This window comes from Acipenser ruthenus, unplaced genomic scaffold (assembly GCF_902713425.1).
Source record: "Acipenser ruthenus unplaced genomic scaffold, fAciRut3.2 maternal haplotype, whole genome shotgun sequence".
Taxonomy (NCBI): Eukaryota; Metazoa; Chordata; class Actinopteri; order Acipenseriformes; family Acipenseridae; genus Acipenser; species Acipenser ruthenus.
In genome coordinates this window covers 1,114-23,241 of record NW_026707631.1, presented here as the reverse complement: position 1 = coordinate 23,241, position 22,128 = coordinate 1,114, and the positions used below count along the sequence as shown (strand labels likewise).

Sequence of the window (22,128 nt, the reverse complement as noted above, 5' to 3'; positions counted from 1 at the left end):
TGTTTCAACACGCCATTGAACTTTTTTCATGTAAAAGTGAGATAATAGAAAAACAAGAACATACTGTAGATCACATTTTAAACAAATAGTTGTAAGCAATCATTTTATATGCTGTTTACAACCTGATACATTCACTGGTAGAAGAAGAAAAATACCATGGAAATGTTAAAGGGATAAAGAACACTCATAGTGTTTACAACAGACACTTTAGCTTACCTTGATGTCTATGATGTTGTACTACTTATTACAGTGATATAGTTTTAAACAGTTTTATGTGACATAGTTAAAAAAAATAATAATAATAATAATAATAATAATAATAATAATAATAATAATAATAATAATAATATTCAGAATTGATCAGTGTTCTCTCCTGTAACAAAGCTGATGCTCTGATGAATGGTCATTTTTAGGGCCGATTTTGAAAATTAGTCGGATTGATTGTGCAATTGATTTCTTAGCGAGGGAAAATAATATAATAGAAAGTACACTACAATGCAATGATGTAAAAAGCACTTTGCCCCGTCTGTTTTGCCTGTCAAGTATGTTTTGATTTTGCTTTTGTTTTCATTTTAATATTTAGTATCTATACATACAGTGTAAACTGACAACCAAACCAAATCTCACACTCAGTACTATTCCTGAGAAAATCTGCAGATGTGGAACTAACACACACCATTCGTGGTCATGTAACTTTTTTGTTATTGTCTTCATACAGGTCAAGTGTTTGTTTGTTTTTTTTTTAATTTACAGCTTTGAGAATCGTCTCTAATATATTCTAAATATATTTACCTTTCTTATTGTAACATTTTAGGATAATATTTATATACAGACTATTGAAGCAACTGAAAAACTTCATGTCACTAAAGTGATCCGCTATTTTACATTTATGAAGACGATGAATTGATTGACATTTTCAACACTATAAGAAACAGCTGGAAGCTTCAACATATATTTAAACTCCACCACCTAATCTTGTAACCATAATAAAAATTGCATTACAACATTACAAAATCATTACCTCCTAAATAAGGGTTGCAGGTCATTTAACAAACTACTTTCTGGACTAATTTCATTATCTTACAGCGCAAAGGGCAGTACATTTTTAACAACTGTAGGTGAACTTAAATATCATTTTAAGTGACTTTATAATGTGTATGTTAACGTAGTGCTAATTAAAAAGTGAAGTATGTATTGTACATAATACTGAATATGAAGTATTGCGAAGAATGAGAAAAAACAACAACTTTGAGGTAGCTTTGTAATGACTGGTTATATCAGTATTTAATTTTACTATGTCCCAAAAATAAGTATTGTTACAGTATTTATAAAGGTTTAAAAGCCACATTTAAGAGAACTGGAAATTGATTTCAAAAGAACAGTACAGTTTTGTAAAGTCACTAAAGCGCAGAGTGTCTTTTAAGGTTCAGGTGCTATCAATACAAAATATGAATAAATGACATCCATTATATGAATATATTAGCAAATGAGTTTGATATTTTCATTGATGGCTGAACCACATTGAGGAAGAGAAAACTATGAAAGCTCACAGTACTATTGATGATGTAGCTACAGACTACTCCCTACCCATCTCAGGCAGTGTTTTTGATTTGTTGTGGTGTTTGATGTGGCTGTCTTAAACCCTTGTAATATACATGACATTGCCTCACCAGGTTATTAGAATTAATTTATAGTACTGTCATTTTAGGTTCAGTTATGGAGTAATTTTCTAGATACCCAGAGGCACAGCTCTGAGGACCACTACCTTAAACTAAAGTGTTAACCTAGTCTCTTGGCTTAAAATCTTGCTAAATCCGAAAAAATAACATATGTGGTACCTACTGTTGGAAAATGTAATTAAGTCCTTCAGACAGTAAATAAATCTATTTATTTAGCTTTTGACATGTATTTCATTTTTACGAAGAATGGGGAATAAAACATTCTTTATTTCTCCGTAACATTTCCTCAATTATAACATGGTTTTCTAGGAGGATTTTAAAGCATGTGTGGATCATTGAGATGTGTTACTGTGGCAGGGTGGTTTAACTAGTATTGTGTGTGAATGTAAGTTTGGCAGGGATAAGCTTAAATCCATCCCTGCCAACAATCACAGGTGGGACTAGGCCATTCCCCAATTAGGTAATTGCATGCTAATTAGGGAATGGCCACATGTATGAAAAGGGAGGAAAACCTCTTTGTTGGTATTGTTTTGAGGAGAGAAGCCAGTCAAGGCGTCACTCAGCCTGGTAATAGTGTTTGTATTTACCCCATTTTCTCCCCAATTTAGAATTGCCAATTGTGTTATTAAATCCCGGTTCACCACTGCAACCCGCCGGCGACTTGGGAAGCGGAGGCTGAAACACATGTCCTTTGAAACGTGTCCCTGCCTGGCCGTCTTTTTTCGCAGCGAAGCCATCAGACCTATAGTGCCGGAGGACAACACAGATCTGAATGGCTCCACTGCAGACCTGCAGGCGCTCCTATCAGCCACAGGGGTCGCTGGTGCGTGGTGAACCGTGGATCGCCCTGCCGACCTAAACCCTCCCTACCCAGGCGGCGCTCGGCCAATTGTGCACCGCCCCCTGGGAACTCCTGGTCACGGTCGGCAATGACATAGCCTGGATTCGGACCTGCGATCTCCAGGCTATAGGGCACATCCTGCATTCCACACAAAGCGCCTTTACTGGATGCGCCACTCGGGAGCCCCTGCTTTGCCCTCTTTAAGTTATTATTATTATTATTATTATTATTATTATTATTTATTTCTTAGCAGACGCCCTTATCCAGGGCGACTTACAATCGTAAGCAAATACATTTCAAGTGTTACAATACAAGTAATACAATTAGGCTTAAGTTTTGTTATTAGTGTTTCAGCAGTGACCACTGGAGTATTCTGTGTTTACCCAATATTTCTAGAGCCAGAGGGGGTGTTCCCTCCAGAGGTTGTTACCCTCAACAGTACAGCTGTTCGTGTCATCTGGACATCTCCATCTAACCCAAATGGTGTGGTCACGGAATATTTGGTGTATGTGAATGACAGGCAACACAAGACTGGCATGAGCTCATCTGGATCTTTTGTATTAGGAGGCCTCTTGCCATTTACTATATACAACATACAGGTAAGAGACTGCATTTGTATTTGGGTTTAATATAGCAAGTCTAATGTGATTATATACATCAAGAAAACAGTGGAAAAATAAAATAATTCTGGAAATAAATTGATAGCTTTCTGTACAAGTGGAGGTCATCTGGACTAACACGGTTTACAGAGAGATCTGGACCGACCATCTCGCGAGCTGCAGGCGTGCTTTTGCCATGGCCAAGGTGAAGTACTTCTCTGAAATCATAACTATGGGACACGGTAAACCCAATGTTCTCTTTAAGACCATTGACCAAATCCTACATCCAGCCACCGACAGATCCAACTCCTGTCCATCCTCCTCTATTACCTGTCATGATTTCTCCTCTTTCTTTCGGAACAAAATCGACAACATCTATTCTACGCTCGCCCTCCACAAACCCAGTCTACTACTTGACCACCTTGACGCTCCACAGGTTGTCCCACCTGCCCTCTCCTCCTTCTCTCCTCCGCTCCCTGGACCCCTGGTCGACTAACCTTGTCCGTCTCTGTGTTTCTGATTTTTGCACCCTCCATTGTGCACACTCTCAACCTGTCCCTGACTCTGGCTAAGTTCCTGCTGCCCTTAAGCTTGCCTGAGTTACACCGGTACTCAAAAAACCCACCCTTGAACTGGCTGACTTTTCTAATTTCCATCCCATCTCCAATCTCCATTTTCTCTCAAAAATTCTCAAAAGGGCTGTAGCCAGTCAACTGTGAAATCTCACGGACAACAATCTGCTTGAATCTCTACAGTCTGGTTTCCGGCCGCATCACAGTACTGAAACTGCTGTGCTCCAGATTGTGAATGATCTTCTGCTCATTGCTGATGCTGGTGCTCCCTCTGTGCTTGCCCTTCTTGACCTAACAGCTTCTTTTGACACCATAGATCATGGCATTCTTCTTGACCGCCTTCAGAAGTATGCTGGGATCTCTGGGACCTGTCTCTCCTAGATGTCCCCTTACCTCTCCGGACGCATGCAGGCTGTTTTTTTATGCTGGACGCAGTGGTGTTGCAAACCCAGTCACTTGTGGTGTCCCCCAAGGATCTGTTCTTGGGCCGCTTCTCTTCAATATCTACATGCTTCTCTTAGGTCTCCTCATCCGCCAACACAGCCTCATGTTTCACTCCTATGCTGACGACACCCAGCTCTACTTAAAACTCGACCCTGGCAGCCCCTCTGCCATGGTCCGGCTCTCGGATTGCATTCAGGACATCGAGGCCTGGATGTCTGCCAATTTTCTTCAGCTGAACAGTAGCAAATCAGAACTCCTTCTAGTAGGATCTAAATCTCAACTTAAGAATCAGGGGGCTCCCGAGTGGCGCATCCAGTAAAGGCACTCCACGTGGAGTGCAAGATGCGCTCTATAGTCTGGACGTCGCGAGTTCGAGTCCAGAATATTCCTTTGCCGACCGAGGACGGGAGCTTCCAAAGGGCGGTGCTCAATTGGCTGAGCGCCGCCTGGGGGGAGGGAGGGTTAGGTCGGCCAGCGTGTCCTCGGCTCACCGCGCACCAGCGACCCCTGTAGTCTGGCCGGGCGCCTGCGGGGTTGCCTGTAAGCTGCCTGAGAGCTGCGTTGTCCTCCGACGCTGTAGCTCTTGGGTGGCTGCATGGTGAGTCCGCAGTGTGAAAAAAAGCGGTCGGCTGGCAGCACACGCTTTGGAGGACAGCGTGTGTTCGTCTTTGCCCTCCCGAGTCAGCGCAGGGGTGGTTGCGGTGAGCTGAGCATAATAAAATAATTGGCGATTCCAAATTGGGAGAAAATAATAAAAATAATTGGCAATGACTAAATTTATAAAAAAAAAAAAAAAAAAAACAAAGAATCTAAATATAGCTGCCCTGAACCTCGGAAACTGTCTGCTGCTTCCTTCACCCACAGTACGAAGCCTTGGTGTACTTCTTGACAGCAAACTCTCCTTTGATGCCCACATCTCCTCTGTGGTCAAATCTTCCGTCTATCATCTTCGAAACATCTCCAAAGTCTGTCCCTACCTTTCCCTCCTAGATGCGGAGATACTTTGTCATGCATTTATCTCCTCTCAACTCGACTACTGCAACTCTCTATATGGTGGTCTCCCGGCACGCACCATAAACCGACTGAAGCTAGTTCAGAATGCTGCTGCCAGGATCCTTACCAGATGTAAAAAACATGATCAAATCACCCCTCGTCTTGCCCAGCTACACTGGCTACCTGTAAAGTTCAGGATTATTTTTAAAACTCTCCTGCTCACCTACAACGCCCTTCACAGGTCCCAAGTACCCCCTCTACCTGCTGACCCGCTATGTCCCTGCCCGCAAGCCTGCTTGTTATTCCCAAGCATAAGTGCACCACACTTGGAAAACGTTTGTTTAGCTTCATGGCTCCGACTCTTTGGAACTCTCTCCCAGCTTTGGTGCTTGTTGCCCCCACTGTCGCTCGCTTTAAATCAGCTCTCAAGACCCACCTGTTCTCTCTTGCTTTCCATGCTCTTTAAGCCTGATATCTGCTATTAGCTGCTGTGTTGCTCCTACTATTTCATGTGTTATGTTACTAGCATGTATTATGCACTTTCCGCTTTATTGAATGTACTATTTCATGTATTATGCTTAGGGCTTCTGATTTTCGGTTTTAACCGATAAAACCCGATAAAACACCCCCGATATAAAAAAAATTAAATCAGTGGATAGCACCAGAAAAACTGTGGAAATGGTTCATCAATTCACGTTGACTTTACCCTATTCCCATTAAAAAATAAAACCTACTACAAAAATAATAATAAATACACGTCCCGCCTTTCTGACTTGCATCTATCATTGATTTGTTCTCAATACTTTAAACCCGCCTCAACTACTGAAGGACAGCACATTCCTACATTTCTATTGGAGACTCCGCTTGCAAGATTTAAAACGAGATTACAGTCAGGATGGAGGCTTGGTAGCGGGATTTCAAGCTGTATTACAGTTAAGATACGGAGGATTTAAAACAGAATTGTGGCAAAATGTACAAAAATGCCTCCACACAAAAACCCCAGAAGAATGTGCCCTTGACTATAGGGATTTCATTGTGGAAGACAGCAATGGAAAGTAGGTACAACTTAAGTGTGCAAGTACTGTCGAGTTACTGCTATACATATTTTGACAAAAAAAAGTAACCGAAAACACTAATTTCATACAGTATATTAAAAACGAAAGCCCCGAAAAAAACTATTTACATAAAACTCGAAAATAGCTAAAAATAAGCACAGAAAAATACGATTAATAAAACCCAAAAAACAGAAGCTCTAATTATGCTACTATCATGTATTATGCACTTTCCACTGTATTTAATGTATTATGCTTTTTTTTTACTGTATATCATGTATTATGCATTTTTCTGTATTTAAAGTATTATGGATTTTCTTGTTGTTACTGCATCATGTAAAGCGCTTTGTGACGGTGGTCCACTATGAAAGGTGCTATATAAAATAAAAATTTATTGATATAAATAATAATATAAAAAAAAATTATCTATGTATAATTTTAATATGTTTACTTAAAATTCTTAATTTTATTTCATTTATATTTTAAAATCTTTGAAGTAGAACTACAATGTAAAACTATCTGATGTTTAAATTCTTCATCCTACACACAGGTTGAAGTTTGCACTGTGTATGCATGTGTGAAAAGCAATGGGACTCAAATAACTACAGTAGAGGATGAACCCAGTGATATGGTGGCACCAAATGTACATGTGATTAGTTCAAGGTAACTTGCTGTATTATGCTGTCAACAATGAAAATAGCAATAGATACCTGAGATGTGAGACCTGAGTGAGAAACCAAATATTTTTCTGCATCTTTTTAATATTCCATAAAACATCCTGTTAAAAGGCCTGCGTGTTTTCGGAGACTGTAGTATAGCTTTGAAGTGGCACTGTGGTCAGTTTAAAATCTGATTTATTTACATTCAAATGAATTTAGTAACAGCCATATATATATATATATATATATATATATATATATATATATATATATATATATATATATATATATATATATATATATATATATATAATATGAGATATTTGCATTGTGCACCTTTATAATTTTAGTCATAGCTGTGTTGGCAATAAATGTAAGCTCATTCTAGCTCAAGTGGACCAAATATTGGAGAGGTTGTTCCTACATATGTGGTTGAAGAGAAAAGGGTACCAGGGTATGTGGTGTGTGTATGGGGGGAAAAGAAGAGCTGTGAAACCCATTCCCCATCTGATGAGTAGTTTGACCTGTTTTTTCTCCATGACCAATGGTTTTCAATCCAAAAAATGGTAGTAGCAGAGTGTAGCTGGCAATGTAAAACCTGTTTAGACATACACTTCTTAATGCTTTTGGTTTATTGTTGTAGAGGGAATTCTGTATACACTATTTAAATTATTGTAACAATTTCATGCTTTTTAGGTCCAATTTAAAAAAAAAAAATTCAAGCAAAATAATTCAGCAAGAGACAGTGTCAGTACCTAACACGAACAATAGCAATAACCCCAAACGTTCTAGGACCGTCTATACTAAAACTTTTACGATTGATAAAATTATTAATTGTAAATTAATTGTAAAGTTAGTGTCATTCATTGCAGAGTGTCTACTTTTTTGTATAGTCACATTATAACAAGTGTCACATTTGTTAGACTGCGTGCTGTATCAGAAATAAATTGTGAATGGAAATCTTAAACTAAAGACAATGCCTCTGTGCTCTAATTTGACATAATCCATAGAGTCAGAAAAAAGGCCTCTGCTTTTACATTGTCTTTTCCAGCATGTCATATTATCATCTCCTGTACTTGTATCCCAACAGAATACTAACTACTGATCGATTGCCCTGACATGTCTGTCCGTGGCCTCACGTGCCCTGAGCAGTTCATTTATTTGCCACGGTAGATTTGCTAGAGTGGAATTTAATCAATAGCTAATTCATTAATTCTGGTCATCTGCTATGTAGGGCTGAGTACAAAAATCACTGCACGGCTTAAGCTTTGATTGAAATATGACAAGTGCTGCAACTGATGGCTTTACTTGGCCCAGAGTAGAATATAAATTTCTGATATTTTTCTCGGTGAGGGATTAGTTTCAGAAATAAATGACACCTTTTGTAAAATAATACTAATGCATGTGTTAAAAAAATATACTTTATGAGTAATCATAAGGGATATTTTGTGTTGCAAAGTGTTGCAAATGATTTACTCTCCATATTTAAAAGCAAACCTTGTCACTTCTCATGAATAAAATCTTTCAGCTTCAAATTATCAGCAGCCTTCACAATTAATTAGTCAACAAGTCAGCAGAGGAAAGGAAGGGTCTAAAGCAATAGTTGCACTATATATATTTATATTGTTACCGCCTGCCTGTCCATCTGCTTACTCCCTGGCTTACCAGAGCCTGATCACTACACAAGTTTGGCAGATTGTTGGAGGGTGGCTGGAGACCAGATGCTTTCTTTTATTCGGTATTGGGGAATGATACACTGTTTAAATGAAAATAACAGTGCAATTTATTAACAGAATAAAATACAAAAATACAGAGGCTTTAGTTACCACTGCAGGGCCTGCCCCTGTGACTAGGGCCATCCTTGTAGTCCACACCCGATCTGGGCCAAAAAAAAGAGGGTGTGCTGGGAGTCTTTTTCACAAAACACAGAAAATACATAATTGACCATTCAAGGTACAGGGGACTATTTATTTCCACTGGACTCCACCAGTATAACAATATATATTAGCTATACTACTTTATATATCATAAAAATATATAATATTGTTACCTCCTGCCCGTCCATCTCGGTCAGCTTACTCACTGGCTTACCCCGTGTCTAGCAGATCGTTGGAGGGTGGAGGGAGGCTTCCTTTATTAGGCGGTGGGCAATAAGGCACCGACTCAGCCAGTTTAACTGAAACCAATCGTACGGTTTATTAACAAAATAAAGCAACAGTACAGAGGTTGTAGTCAGCACTGCAGGGTCTGTCCCTGTCATTAGGGCCCTATGTGTAGTACACTCCCCACAGTAACGCAGTGCAGCAATACCTCTCCTTAACGCAGCTGGGAATCAGAGTGCGCAAATACTCCCGCTCCAAGTTTATATAGCCAGGCTCCTTCCTGCCACACAAATGTAACAACTTTAGAGACTGAGGAGGAGGGAGTGCTTGGAGTTTTCAATACATAAAACCCAAACAATACATACAGTCGAAAACACAGGAGATATTCACATACACTAGACCCCACTAGTATAACAGTATTAAAATATAATATTAGGTGCTGTTTAAGTTACAAGCTCAATTTCACTAGCTTTTCATGGATTAATTCTAAGTTTCTGTTGTATGGCATCGTATACAACATTCTATATAAAATTGGGCAGTAATGCTACAGAGTAACAACTTGAGTAACAAGGACACAAAAAGCACATTTCCAACAAAATATTCAACAGAGACTAGGACCAGTAATAGTAATTGGGATAAACTGTCAGAAAAATACTTACTCTGTCATTTTTTTCTGTTCTTTAACCAGCTAGTTAATTCTCTCATGAAAATCCAATTAGATTGAAGTGAAAACTTTACCATCCACACTTCTGCATAATTATGAAGCATTGCATCATGAACCAGTTAGTAGCAGAACTATTTATTAGGCTTGCGTAAGTTATGTTACATGGAATAATTGTCCTAATGATTTAAACTATATTTGACATAGATTCTGCAAACCGCCAAATCTGAATGCGTTTACATTTGAGGTCAGTATTCTAACCTGATAAATGCAGTTTGGTGTAAGTTATCTGTATGGAGTTCAAATAGAATCAAAAGAAGTTTAAAGACTCAATTGCTTTGGTTTGTGTTGGGGTTGGGTTTTGTTTTTCACCTACCTAACTTTCCAGTCTGAAAAATAGATTAAGGATATAACAGAGAATTGTCTATTTGGAGCTTTTGGTTTCATCATGAAAACTATTGAAATTATTACATTTGTTTCTGGTTAATGCTTTTTACATGAAAAAACATATCTAATACATTTGAATGATTTAAGGTTTTAAGTATGTGATAAATTGGTATTCCTGTTTGTGTTTGACCCATTACCATTTTTGTATATCCAGGTCTCTCAGAGTTGATTGGGCATCACCAGGCCGCCCAAACGGCATCATGCTCGGATATGATGTGAGGCGCAGAACATTACGCTGGTGTGCACAGGCCCAGCTGCTGCAGGAGATGCAGACAGGGAGGCAATGCTTATATGTGCAATGTGGAATAAATGAAAACATATGTGGGGGCTTTTGCTATCAACCAGAGCACCAGGTAAAAAATAATGTTATCTATGTTGCAATTTAGCATTTAGCTAATTGACTGTTATCAGAAACTGCTTACAACTATATGTAAACAGCTTCAGGCTGCTTCTTTGATATATATTGCTCAAGGATGGGCTGTAGTAGGCGACCACCTGCTCTGTCTGGCCCCAGCTGCGACAAGACCACCCTGATCCCTTCATCGCTGGCATGTGTGTCAAGGATGAACAGCAAGTCAGGGGTAGGAGGCATCAGCACTGGTGCCTGGGTCAACGCCTCCCGCAGGGTAGTGATGGCAACCTGGTAGGCCTCTGTCCAGATAAACGGTTCCCATAGCTGCAGCTGGTCAGTTGGGACGAGCTAGTCCCGGACTGCAGTGATCTTCTCCGGGTCGGTGCAGCTGCCCTCGTGGCCCATCCGGTGACCCAGGAAGACAACCTCTTACTGCATGAAACAGCATTTGTCCGGGTGGAACTTCAGACCGGCCACTTGTAACAGCTGCAGTACTTCCTGTAAATTGCAGAGTGTTTCACTGAAGATGGGTGCATGCACCAACATACAACATACCAAAAATACACCAGGCAGCACCCGCTCCATCAGGCACTCGAAGGTGGCAGGAGCATTACACAGGTCGAAGGAGAAGACTGTCTTGGGCTGGGCCTCTGGGCCGAGCTACTCCTGCCAATAGTAATAATAATAATAATAATCTTTATTTTTATGTAGCGCCTTTCATAGTGGACCACCATCACAAGGCGCTTTACAAGATACGAGACTAGGGTGGGTGAACTATGCATCAGCTGCAGTCACTTACAACAACGTCTCACCCAAAAGATGGAGCACAAGGAGGTTAAGTGACTTGCTCAAGGTCACACAGTGAGTCATTGGCTGAGCTGGGATTTGAACGGGGGACCTCCTGGTTACAAGCCTGTTTATTTAACCACTGGACCACACACCCTCCTGTAACTGCTTTGCAGGTCCAGCGAGCTGAACCAGGAAGATTCAGCAACCATGTCCAAGGACTCATCAGTTCCGGTTCACATCGCCGGTAGTTTACACAGAATCACCGTCCCCCATCCTTTTTGGGCACCAGGATGGCGGGTGCTGTCCATGGGGTGTTGGACAGCTCAATGAAGCCAACCTCCTGTATCTCAGCCAGCAGTAGCGCCACACCACGTCCACTGCTGCCCAATATATATATATATATATATATATATATATATATATATATATATATATATATATATATATATATATATATATATATATATATATATATATATATATATATATATATATATGTATATATATATATATATATATATATATATATATATATATATATATATATATATATATATATTGTGTGAACAGGTTGGCTGAGTGGTGACATCAGAACCAGGAAAGGAAACACACACAGGACGGTGAAATGAAATGATGAAGGCGCTTGCTTGTGCCGGTTTATTATAAAATAAAAAGGTTTGAACAAAACAGAAAACAGGACACGGCACTTTACGCCAAAATAAAATAGACAAACAAAACGGACTAACACTTAAACAAACCGTGGACTAACAGACAAACAAACACGGTGAGTAAGAATAAATAAATAACAATTATTATTTTAGTATATTTTACTTTTCCTCCTTCTCCACACCCGTTCTCTACTCACCGAACGCACAACCCCAAGTGAGTAAAACATGCATCTATATATACTGTTGTGCTGGGATTCAATTACTAATTAATTATTCACTTGAGTCCCAGCACGTGAACTAATTCTGTGCAACCCCGTGCTCACATATTATTAAATACTTTAAATGCACGTGAAGTGCAATCCCTGTGCCTAAATACAATTACACATTTTAAACACTTGTGCTCATTACCTACATTATAGCCCGTGTACCAACTACAATACACACCAACATTAACACATGCAACATACAACATAAAACACAAAAAAACACACACGGGCGGGGCACATTGCCACTATATATATATATATATATATATATATATATATATATATATATATATATATATATATATATATATATATATATATATATGTGCATGCAGCCAACTCAGACCACACAGCTCTGGGCAGCTTACAGGCAGGGGTCGCTAGTGCGCAATGAGCTGAGGACACCTCGGCTGACCTAAGCCCTTCCCACCCGGGCAGCGCTCAGCCAGTTGTGCAGCGCCACCCCGGGATTCAGTACCTTGTTGCGGCTAAGTTCACGCTCTCTCCCTTGCTGCTCGGCTCTTCATGAGTCGATAAAAACATACTCTATATATATATATATATATATATATATATATATATATATATAGCAAGTTTCTAATTCTTAGTTTTTATTACAGATACCCAGCGCACGCATAGGCGTCTCCCTGTACTAGAGTCCGCCTCTGTACACAGACAGTATACTGAGCCGTGGTAGCACGTCTGATAGAGGGAGGTGATAAATCAGTACCAGAGCCGGTACCAGTCATCTGGTCGGTACCAGAGCCTGTATCAGTCACCTGGTTGGCACCAGAGCTGGTACCAGTCGGTAATACAGTCTGTACCAGTGACCTGGTTAGTACCAGAACCGGTACCAGAGCCTGTACCAGTGACCTGGTTGGTACCAAAAGTAGGTACCAGTCACCTTTATTAGTACCAAGGTTGGTACTAGTCATCTGGTTCATACCGGTTTGGTCCGGTTTGACACCAAGGCTCCATTTTTGTGTACTCTGTGTACACAACTGTTTTCAGCACCAGTTAGCTTGCTGTCTGTTCTTGTGCGCTTACATTGCACGACTGAACTGTTTTTTCAACCTTGCACCATTCCTGGGTTTTACCTTTGTGCTAATTGTAAGAGAAACATTCCAGCAGAGGATAAGCATGACAGTGTATCCATTGTCTGGGAAGGGGACATGCAGAGGGGACAGTTAAAGACCACAGCTCTTGCGCAGTTTGTACTTATTTTTCTAACACTGGAAAGCAGGCTGGCCCACTGTTCCAGGGACCGATCTGCAGCTCTGACACCGGCGCAGCATGACACACCTCATTCGTCCCCTGCAGTGTGGTCAACAGAGTCCCCACTCCCTGTTACACTGGGAGCTAGGAAACAATCCTCTAGGGGTAGGAGCAGGACTAAGGACCTCTTCATCATCTGGCTCGGTGAGCTCCCTCTCTGCTCCTCCAAGGAAGAACAGGAGCCGCTGTAGCAGGCATTCAGGTACTGACCCGGTTGCAAAGCAAATGGAAAAGCTTTTTGAAGCTATGAACTAGCAGCAGTCCCTTTTGACGGAGCTGCTGCGAGGCCCCCCCGCTGTCTCAGTCCCCAGGGTTCAGGCACCATTGCCTGACCCACCACAACCAGAGCAGGGGGACGCCATGTCCCTTACTGCATCTGAGGGCATGTACACCCAAGAATGAATCTTCCTGTCCGAGGAGGCGTAATCAGATGTCTCGGCTCCCTCAGTAAGCTCCTCCCTGTCGAAGGAGCTCATCTCCCTTATCAGACATGCTACCATGGCCCTGCCTTGGGCCACGGAAGATGAGCCTAAATGCTCTATATTTGATAGGGTGCCCGCTGCTGTGCCTGGCCCCAGAAGAAAATCCCTGCACATAATTAGAGGGGGCAGGGCAAAGCCTTGCATGTAAATTAAATGTGTTGTGTTATGGTTGTTTGGCACGGGTGAATGTGTTATAAATGCTGTATTGTTTTGGTTTTAGAACGGGTGTTGTTGTTGTGTTATGATTTAAAATGTATTTTGTGTTTTATTTAAAAATACAATGTTTTTTTTTTCTTTGTTATTGTTTGGCAGCTTGGATGGGCTTAAAAATCCCATCCCTGTAAACGTATGTAGAATGTGACCATCTTTGAATTGAATAATTTAATGTTAATTCGGAGATGGTCACAGGTATGGTGGGTGTTCAAGAGGAGGGATGTGTGTGTGAGAGAGAGCCAGAGAGAGCAAGGAGAAAATGAAAGTAAAGTAAACCAGCTATAGGATCAGTGAAGGCAACTTCCCAGCCTGACCTAGATATCGTGGTGCTTTATGTGTTTGAGAGTTTGTTTTGTTTAAACCTTTTATTTCACTCTGTGAACAGTGTTTTTGTTTAAATGTATTATTTAAAAAAAAAAAAAACGCTCCACAGCACTTTCACCCCTAGTACCTGCCTGTGTGTCTGTCAGCTTTCTGGTCTTGGGATGTCATCAGGTACACTTTTTTTTTTTGGAAATACTTTCATTAGTATTGAATGAAGAGGATGGCAGAAGGTTTGTGGTGACTGCACTTCACAGAGGTGAGGCACTACAGAAGGGAAGGTACTTTCCAGAGGGGAAAGGAAGGGCCACCTGCCCACAGTGGAATGGAGAGGTACGAGAGCTGGCTGAGGGACTCCAGCACCCCCCAGTGGCTGAGAACAAGGGAGACATTTTCTGGGGGACAGCAACCACGATATCCTGGATTTTGTCCAATTGAAGCCTGCGGTCCAGATGAAGGGGATCAGCAGAGGGTATCCAGAGCTGATGCAGGCCTTGGAGGCAATGACCCAGGTCATGGACTGGGTCTACCAGGAGCGAGATGCGGAATACTACACCGTTGAACGGGATGATGAGGAGTGGTGCATATATTGCCTGTGCTATGGGCATGAGGAGGACAGCTGGCCGGAGGCCGACTGGAACCCAGACATGGACCTGGAGGATGAGGATCCCGAGCGTCCAACCCCCAAGTGGGAGGAGCCCGAGTGTCCAGTGCCCAGAAGGGGGGAGCCCGAGCGTCCAGCGCCCAGAAGGGGGGAGCCCGAGTGTCCACAACCCAAGAGGGGGGAGCTGGAGCGTCCATAGCCCAAGAAGGGGGAGCCGGAGTGTCCACAGCCTAAGAAGGGGAAGCCTGTGTGTCCAGAGCCCAAGAAAGGGAAGCTCAAGCCTCCAGTGACCGATAGCCACACCAGTCTCCAGTGACCGAGGGACACTACCTGTTGCTCCCACCTCCACCACTAGAGGGAGACTACCTGCTGCTCCCGCCTCCATCGCTAGATTGAGATTACCCGCTGCTCACGCCTCCACCACTAGAGGGAGACTACCCACTGCTCCTGCCTCCACTGCTAGAGGGAGACTACCCGTTACTCACGCCTCCACCACCAAAGGAAGATTACCCGCTGCTCCCGCCTCCACTGCCATAGGAAGATTACCAGCTGTTTCTACCTCCACCACCAGAGCAGGAGCTACCTCCCGAAGGTCCGCTGCTGCCGTCGCTTCCAGAGGGTCCGGAGCTGTCGTCGCCTCCCAAAGGACTGCTCCTGTCCTGTCCTGCAGCACCTAGGACTGCGGAGCCTGCACCGTCGGAGCCTAAGAAGAGGGAGCCATCGGCTACAGAGAATGGGGGGAGGTCAAGAGACTACCTCCACCAGCAACAGTTTCACTGCTGGCAATTCTGTGGCCAGAGCTCAAGAGGGAACTGCTGCCAGGATTGCCTTGGCTGGAGGAGCAAGCCTTGCCGCTGGCAGCATTTTCGTTGACAGCATTGCCTTTGCTAGAGGAGCCAGCATTGCCACTGGCAGCATTTCCACTACCAGGATTGCCTTGGCCGGAGGAGCCAGCCTGTTCGCTGTCAGCCTGGCCACTGCCAGTGCTGGCATTGGAGGAGGACCTCCCACCGTGGCCTCCACCCATGGAGCCATTGCTGCCGCTGTTCCAGGGCCGGGACTATGACTGGGACTGTTGGAACTTTATGGGGGGAGGTGGCTGTCGGGGCCAGGTGTGCTGCACACAAGGGGGGAGGGGGGATATGTGGCAGGGCAGAAGAAAATTAGAGGGGGCAGAGCAAAGCCCTGTATGTAAATTAAATGTGTTCTGTTTGTTTGGCACAGGTGAATGTGTTGTAAATGCTGTATTGTTTTGGTTTTAGAACGGGTGCTGCTGTTGTGTTCTGATTTAAAATGTATTTTGTGTTTATTTAAAAATTGAATGTTTAGGCTTCTGTTATTGTCTTCTTCTTCTTCTTAAACCCGCTTCTTCCAGTAATTGCTTAAGTGTTTGGTACTGGTACTGGGGCTTGGGAGCCGTAAAACTGCCTGGCAGTTCTAGTTTTTCTTTGTTATTGTTTGGCAAAGTGGATGGGGTTAAAAGCCCCATCCCTGTAAACTTGTGTAAAATGTGACCAACTCCGAATTTAATAATTTAGTGTTAATTCGGAGATCACAGGTATAAAAACCTGCAGCTCTTCTGTGTTGTGGGGATGGGTGTTCCAGAGAGCCAGTGTGTGTGAGAGAGCCAGAGAGAGCAAGGAGAAAACAAAAGTATTAGTAAACCAGCTATAGAATCAGTGAAGGCGACTGCCCAGCCTGACCTAGATATTGTGTTGCTTTATGTGTTCGAGTTTGTATTATTTAAACCTTTTATTTTGCTCTGTGAACAGTGTTTTTGTCTTATTTTATTTTTTTGAATAAAAACGTGCCGCAGCGCTCTCACCCCTAGTACCCGCCTGCGTGTCTCTGTCAGCTTTCTGGTCTGGGGACGTCATCTCTCAGCCATCCTGCCACACCCTTACATTAACTGATCAAAAATGTTAATTGCCTGACAGCCCTAATTTCAATATAAACTTTGGTGTGTAGGTGTTTTTTTGTTTGTTTTTTACTTTGTAGTAGTTAGGTCTTTGCAATGTTAAAATGTTATTTTCTTATTTAAGGGTTCTTTGCTTGGGAAATACTAACCAGGGCTATTCGTATACATCAGAATGTAATATAAAGAGTGTTTATATAGATATGGTTTAAACGTTTAAACACTGACTCCTGCATAGCATTTACACATTCATAAAAATTTATCAAAAGCACATCCCTAGTAGTTAGCCACACAACTTTTTGACTTCTGGTGTTAAATGCTGAGGTTACTCAGTGTAACCTTGCAGCATATACACTGCATGGCATATACACTGCATGAGGGTCCTCACTCACTATACTGTAAATTTTCTATTTATCTCCAATAACATTGAATGGGCATGAATGCAATTCAAGCCCACTAAATCAAGGAGCATCTCTATAATTAAAGGTAAAGTAGTAGATAAAACATTCTTCATTAATGGTGAGGCAATACCAGCAGTGTCTGAGAAGCCAGTGAAGAGTCTTGGGAGATGGTACGACGGGGATCTAAAGGACACAGTTCGTGTGGGAGAAGTTAGACAACAAGCAGTGGAAGGGTTGAAGAGCATAGACAGCAGCGCTCTACCAGGCAAACTAAAACTCTGGTGCTTTCAGTTTGGTCTACTGCCGAGGCTGCTGTGGCCACTGACTGTGTACGAGGTTTCTTTGACAACAGCAGAGAAGCTGGAAGCTTTAATCAGTTCATACATCAGGAAATGATTGGGAGTTCCACGCTGCCTCAGCAGAGTGGGACTTTATGGTAAAGGAATACTGCAGCTACCAGTCTCTGCTGTAACCGAGGAGTTCAAGTGCGCCAAGGTCCGACTGGAAATGACATTAGTAGAGTCACGCGACAAATGCATAAGGGAGGCAGCACCTGTGATGAAAACTGGATGAAAGTGGGCGGCAAAGAAAGCTGTGGAAGATGCAAAGGCTGCCCTTTGAATTGGTGATATCATGGGGCAAGTTCAGCATGGAAGAGGGGGTCTTGGTCTCAGTTCAGCTCCTCCTACATGGCACAAAGCAGCCCCAGCTGAATGGAGGAAGCTGGTAGTCAACGAGGTGCAAATGCAGGAGGAGAGGATGAGGTGCGTAAAGGCCGTTTCCCAGGCCAAGCAGGGAGAATGGATGAGATGGGAGACTGTGGAACAACACAAGATTGGCTGGCAAGACCTATGGTCAGTGGAACAGAGTAGGATCAGTTTCCTCATCAGGTCAACATATGATGTTCTCCCATCACCACAGAACCTAAACCTCTGGGTAGGAGAGGATCCCTAATGTCCTTTGTGTTCATCACCTGCAACATTGAGGCACATTTTGACAGGATGTAAGGTGGCTCTTAGCCAAGGATGGTTTACTTGGCGCCATGACCGGGTGCTGCGATGTTTGGCCTTAGCATTGGAAGACAAGCGCAACATGACCAATAAGTTGCCACCTGTTCCATCAAAACGTTACACACAAAAGACAACATTCCTCCGCCCAGGAGAGCAACCACCAAAAAAAGGTGTTAAAACCAGTCCTCGCCCAGGACAACTGGAAGCTGCTAGAGACTGAAAAATGCTGGCAGATGTTGGTCAACGGCTTATTTTTCCACCTGAGATTGCCACCACTAACCTTCGACCAGATATTGTCTTGTGGTCTGTATCAGCACGCATTGTTCACCTGGTAGAGTTAACAGTGCCATGGGAGGATGCTATAGATGAGGCGTATGAGAGGAAGAAACTGCGGTATGCTCAACTAGCCGCTGAAGCGGAACAGCAAGCATGGAGAGTCTGGGTTTACCCAGTGGAGGTGGGTTGTCGAGCATTTGTGGCACACTCTACAACCCGGTTTCTCAGAGACATCAGATTCAGTGGCCAAGAGTTGCATCGTACAGTGAAGAACTTATCTGAAGCAGCAGAGAGAAGCAGCAACTGGCTGTGGTTGAGACGGAAAGATTCTGGTTGGGGATCTCAAGCACAATAGAAAGATACGCTGATGTACGGGTAAGTAAGCTGGGCTGAGTTGAGTGGGGGACGGAGGTGGGTGATGCTGGAACGCCAGAATCACCATCGAGCCCTCTTGAGGTGTCGTGGGCTTGTCGACGAAACACCGAGGATGGAAGGTGCCCACTTGAAGACCCCAGAGATGTACCCTACTTAACCCAATCCAGACGGCTGTCATGCTGATGCGCTGGGGAGGCACATAAGCTGATCCCTGGAGTCAGCATTACACTTCAGCTATCAACACTAGGCAGAAGGATATCTACATCATCTTATCGAAGGAAACACAAATGGAGACACATATGGATCACATTAGTTTACTGTAATGCTACTTCTTATCTTGGCGAGAGCCAAGTTCAAATCAGCAAAAGTTTAAACATCTACTCTCATGTAATGGAAATCATGCTACCTGTACTTGTTTAGCACTGCGTTCACGTAGTGCCTTCAGAATCCAAGAGTATATAGCTGTAGAACAAAGGCTCCCACAGCGTAGGTCACACAGCGTAACTCCTACAGGGTGGCTCCCACAGTGTAGCACACACAGGGTAGCTCACACTGCATAGCTCACACAGGGTGGCTCCCACAGTGTAGCTCCCACAGGGTATCTCCCACAGTGTAGCTCCCACAGGGTGGCGCCCACAGTGTAGCTCCCACAGGGTATCTCCCGCAGCGTAGCTCCCACAGGGTAGCTCACACGAGCTCATAATTTATGTAATGCTTCATTGCCCCTCAACACCCCTACCACGTGACCATAATACCCCACAAACCTTAGGTTTAGGGTTAGGTTATTGTTGTGTGTATTTAAAGTTACAGCCAATACCCCATGAATCTTAGGTTTAGGTTATTGTTATGAAATAAATGTGTTTTAGTACGTAAATTTATCACCATTATCATGTGATCGGGCTGTAGCATATAATGATGACGTCTATTACGAGTTGCGCACGCAGCATTACCCTGCGTGAGCTACGCTGTGGGAGCTACGCTGTGGGAGCCTTTGTTTTGCAGCAATACCCCTCCCAGAATATGAACTTTATCGGCTTTAGAAAGGTCTACACGTTTTGAAGCCATGATGACAGACGACAATTGGACTCAATAAATGTACAGCTGCATTATGAAAACTGATACATAAATAGACGCTGCGATGCGTGCGCGCGATGTATTCGTGTGTGTGCCGTAGCCATAGAAATTGTAAAAACAAGTTGTCATTAAGCGGCAGACAGTTGCTGAAATCCATTAACATTAAAGTCTATGGGACGGGATTGGTTCCCGTGAAAATGTTGTTAATAACATTTTACTAATATTTATTTGGATGTTACAAAAACATACTATCACAATTGTTATTTCTTTTTTCCTTTTTGGTTTGTTTTCAACCAGCTTGACCAGCTTTTTTTTTTTTTTTATTGACGAGCTGGTGTGCCTTGCTGCAACACATTTTTGCGGTGGGGGGGTTGCAAGTGGCCCGCTCTGTGGCTACCCGCGTGTAATTTCGCCCGCCGTCAAATTTAATTGCCAACCACTGCCTTACAGTAACTCTCCATGGCTGTATTTTCACAGATTTGTTGCAGTGGAGTTCTGTACAGCAGTAAACCTGGTTATCGGTGTTGTGAAGACAAATACATTCCTGTTAATGGCAATTCCACTGCAGTGTGCTGTGGTGGGCAGCTATATACCCCTCAGCCTAACTATGAGTGCTGTGGGGGATATTATGTCAAAGTTGTACCAGGTAAGGGCTTTCTATACATTACTTGTAATTTTACAGGTCTTTTTATACAATAATGTTAATAAAATAATGACTGGTTACAGTCTGCCACTTAGTGCCATAACAGCTTCTCCTCACAGCTCAGCAAGTGGCACCTCGATAAGCTCTTTTTACTTGAGATTTGAGCTGGATTCAAATCAGGCCTCCAGAGGTGAAAAGCGGGAGGCTAGTGAAATATCCCACCGAGCCAACTAGGTCACTCTTTCTTTATTACTTCTTATCAAGCTTGTGACCCATGTGGTTAATTTGTTTAATTGTGCTTTCTAATGGAAGTAATAGTTATGCCCCATGTAGGCAGCCTATTGAGTTTGTATCCTGATATGCAGTTCTTCAGGGCCACCGTGCCTATTAGTAACCAACCAGCTGCTTTCCCTTATGACTAAAATGCTTTGCAGCCAGTAAGATGCTTGACCCCAAAGACACTGCTGAAGTGAAATAACCCAGGAAGTGTAACACATTTCTTCGAGGGAAGACAAGTAAACTGAAAACTGTGTATCAGATGTCAGATTTTAAAAGTTAAATTAAATCTTTGCGATATCATGTTTCTATCCAAACTGCACATCTGAGATTTATATGGTGAATGTTTTTGCATGACGTAAGAATTTTAAATGTATTTTGTTAACTACAGCCACTTTCATATATCTATTTGTTTATCTATTATGGCTGTTCCTCGTGTATAGACACATATTGGCCGATGATGCCAAATCCAAACTTTTGTTATTGTGTATTTTTTTTTTTCATGCTGCATTATTTACAGGTTACGTGTGTTGCCCCAATTCAGACCAGATCCGTGTTTCGGTCGGGGTGGGCAATTCTTGCTGCAGTGGCAATCCTTATTCCAGGTCTGGGGATCAGATATGTTGTGCAGGTACTCTCCACGATGGCTTTCATAAGCAGTGCTGTGGGGGGCAGGTTGTGAGCAAAGACCTGATTTGTTGTGGCAATGAAGAGAAGGGAAGTGTGCACAAAAAATTCCAAGGTAAGCCTGTTTTTTTAATGAAAATCCTTTCATCTAAAAACACACATATTGATCATGAGTTAAGATCAAGGATTGCTACACTGAGGTCTTAGTACTTACTGTATGCTAACCTAGTCTCTTGAAGATGAACTAAACATTCAGTTATTGATGTTTTTTATTAATATTTGAAGCTATTTACACAGATTAAGGGGATTTTGAAAACGTGTCCAGCTGGGCCCAGACCAGCATTTTTTTCTCTAATGGATTTTAGCCAGGGCACCTGGAACACACAGGTCTATTTTAGTGACTTAAACAGACCTCTTTCCACCAATTACTATTTTTTTAATTCTATGGAAGTTAATAAATGTGTCATTTTAAAATAGCTTGGTCCACACTCGGTACGGTTTGGTATATTTGG

At 42.6% G+C, this 22,128-nt stretch overlaps 1 protein-coding gene across 1 annotated transcript; it reads left to right on the top strand.

Moving 5' to 3' along the window:
* Positions 1–2,920: 2,920 nt before the first annotated feature.
* On the top strand, positions 2,921–21,731 carry LOC131727950 (usherin-like; the record flags this gene model as incomplete). The annotated part of the gene is made up of 5 exons (XM_059019207.1): positions 2,921–3,119; positions 6,731–6,843; positions 10,204–10,402; positions 20,548–20,716; positions 21,510–21,731. Coding segments are annotated over exons 1-5 (766 nt in total), but the record flags the coding sequence as incomplete, so codon positions are not given.
* Between the last annotated feature and the right edge of the window lie 397 nt (positions 21,732–22,128).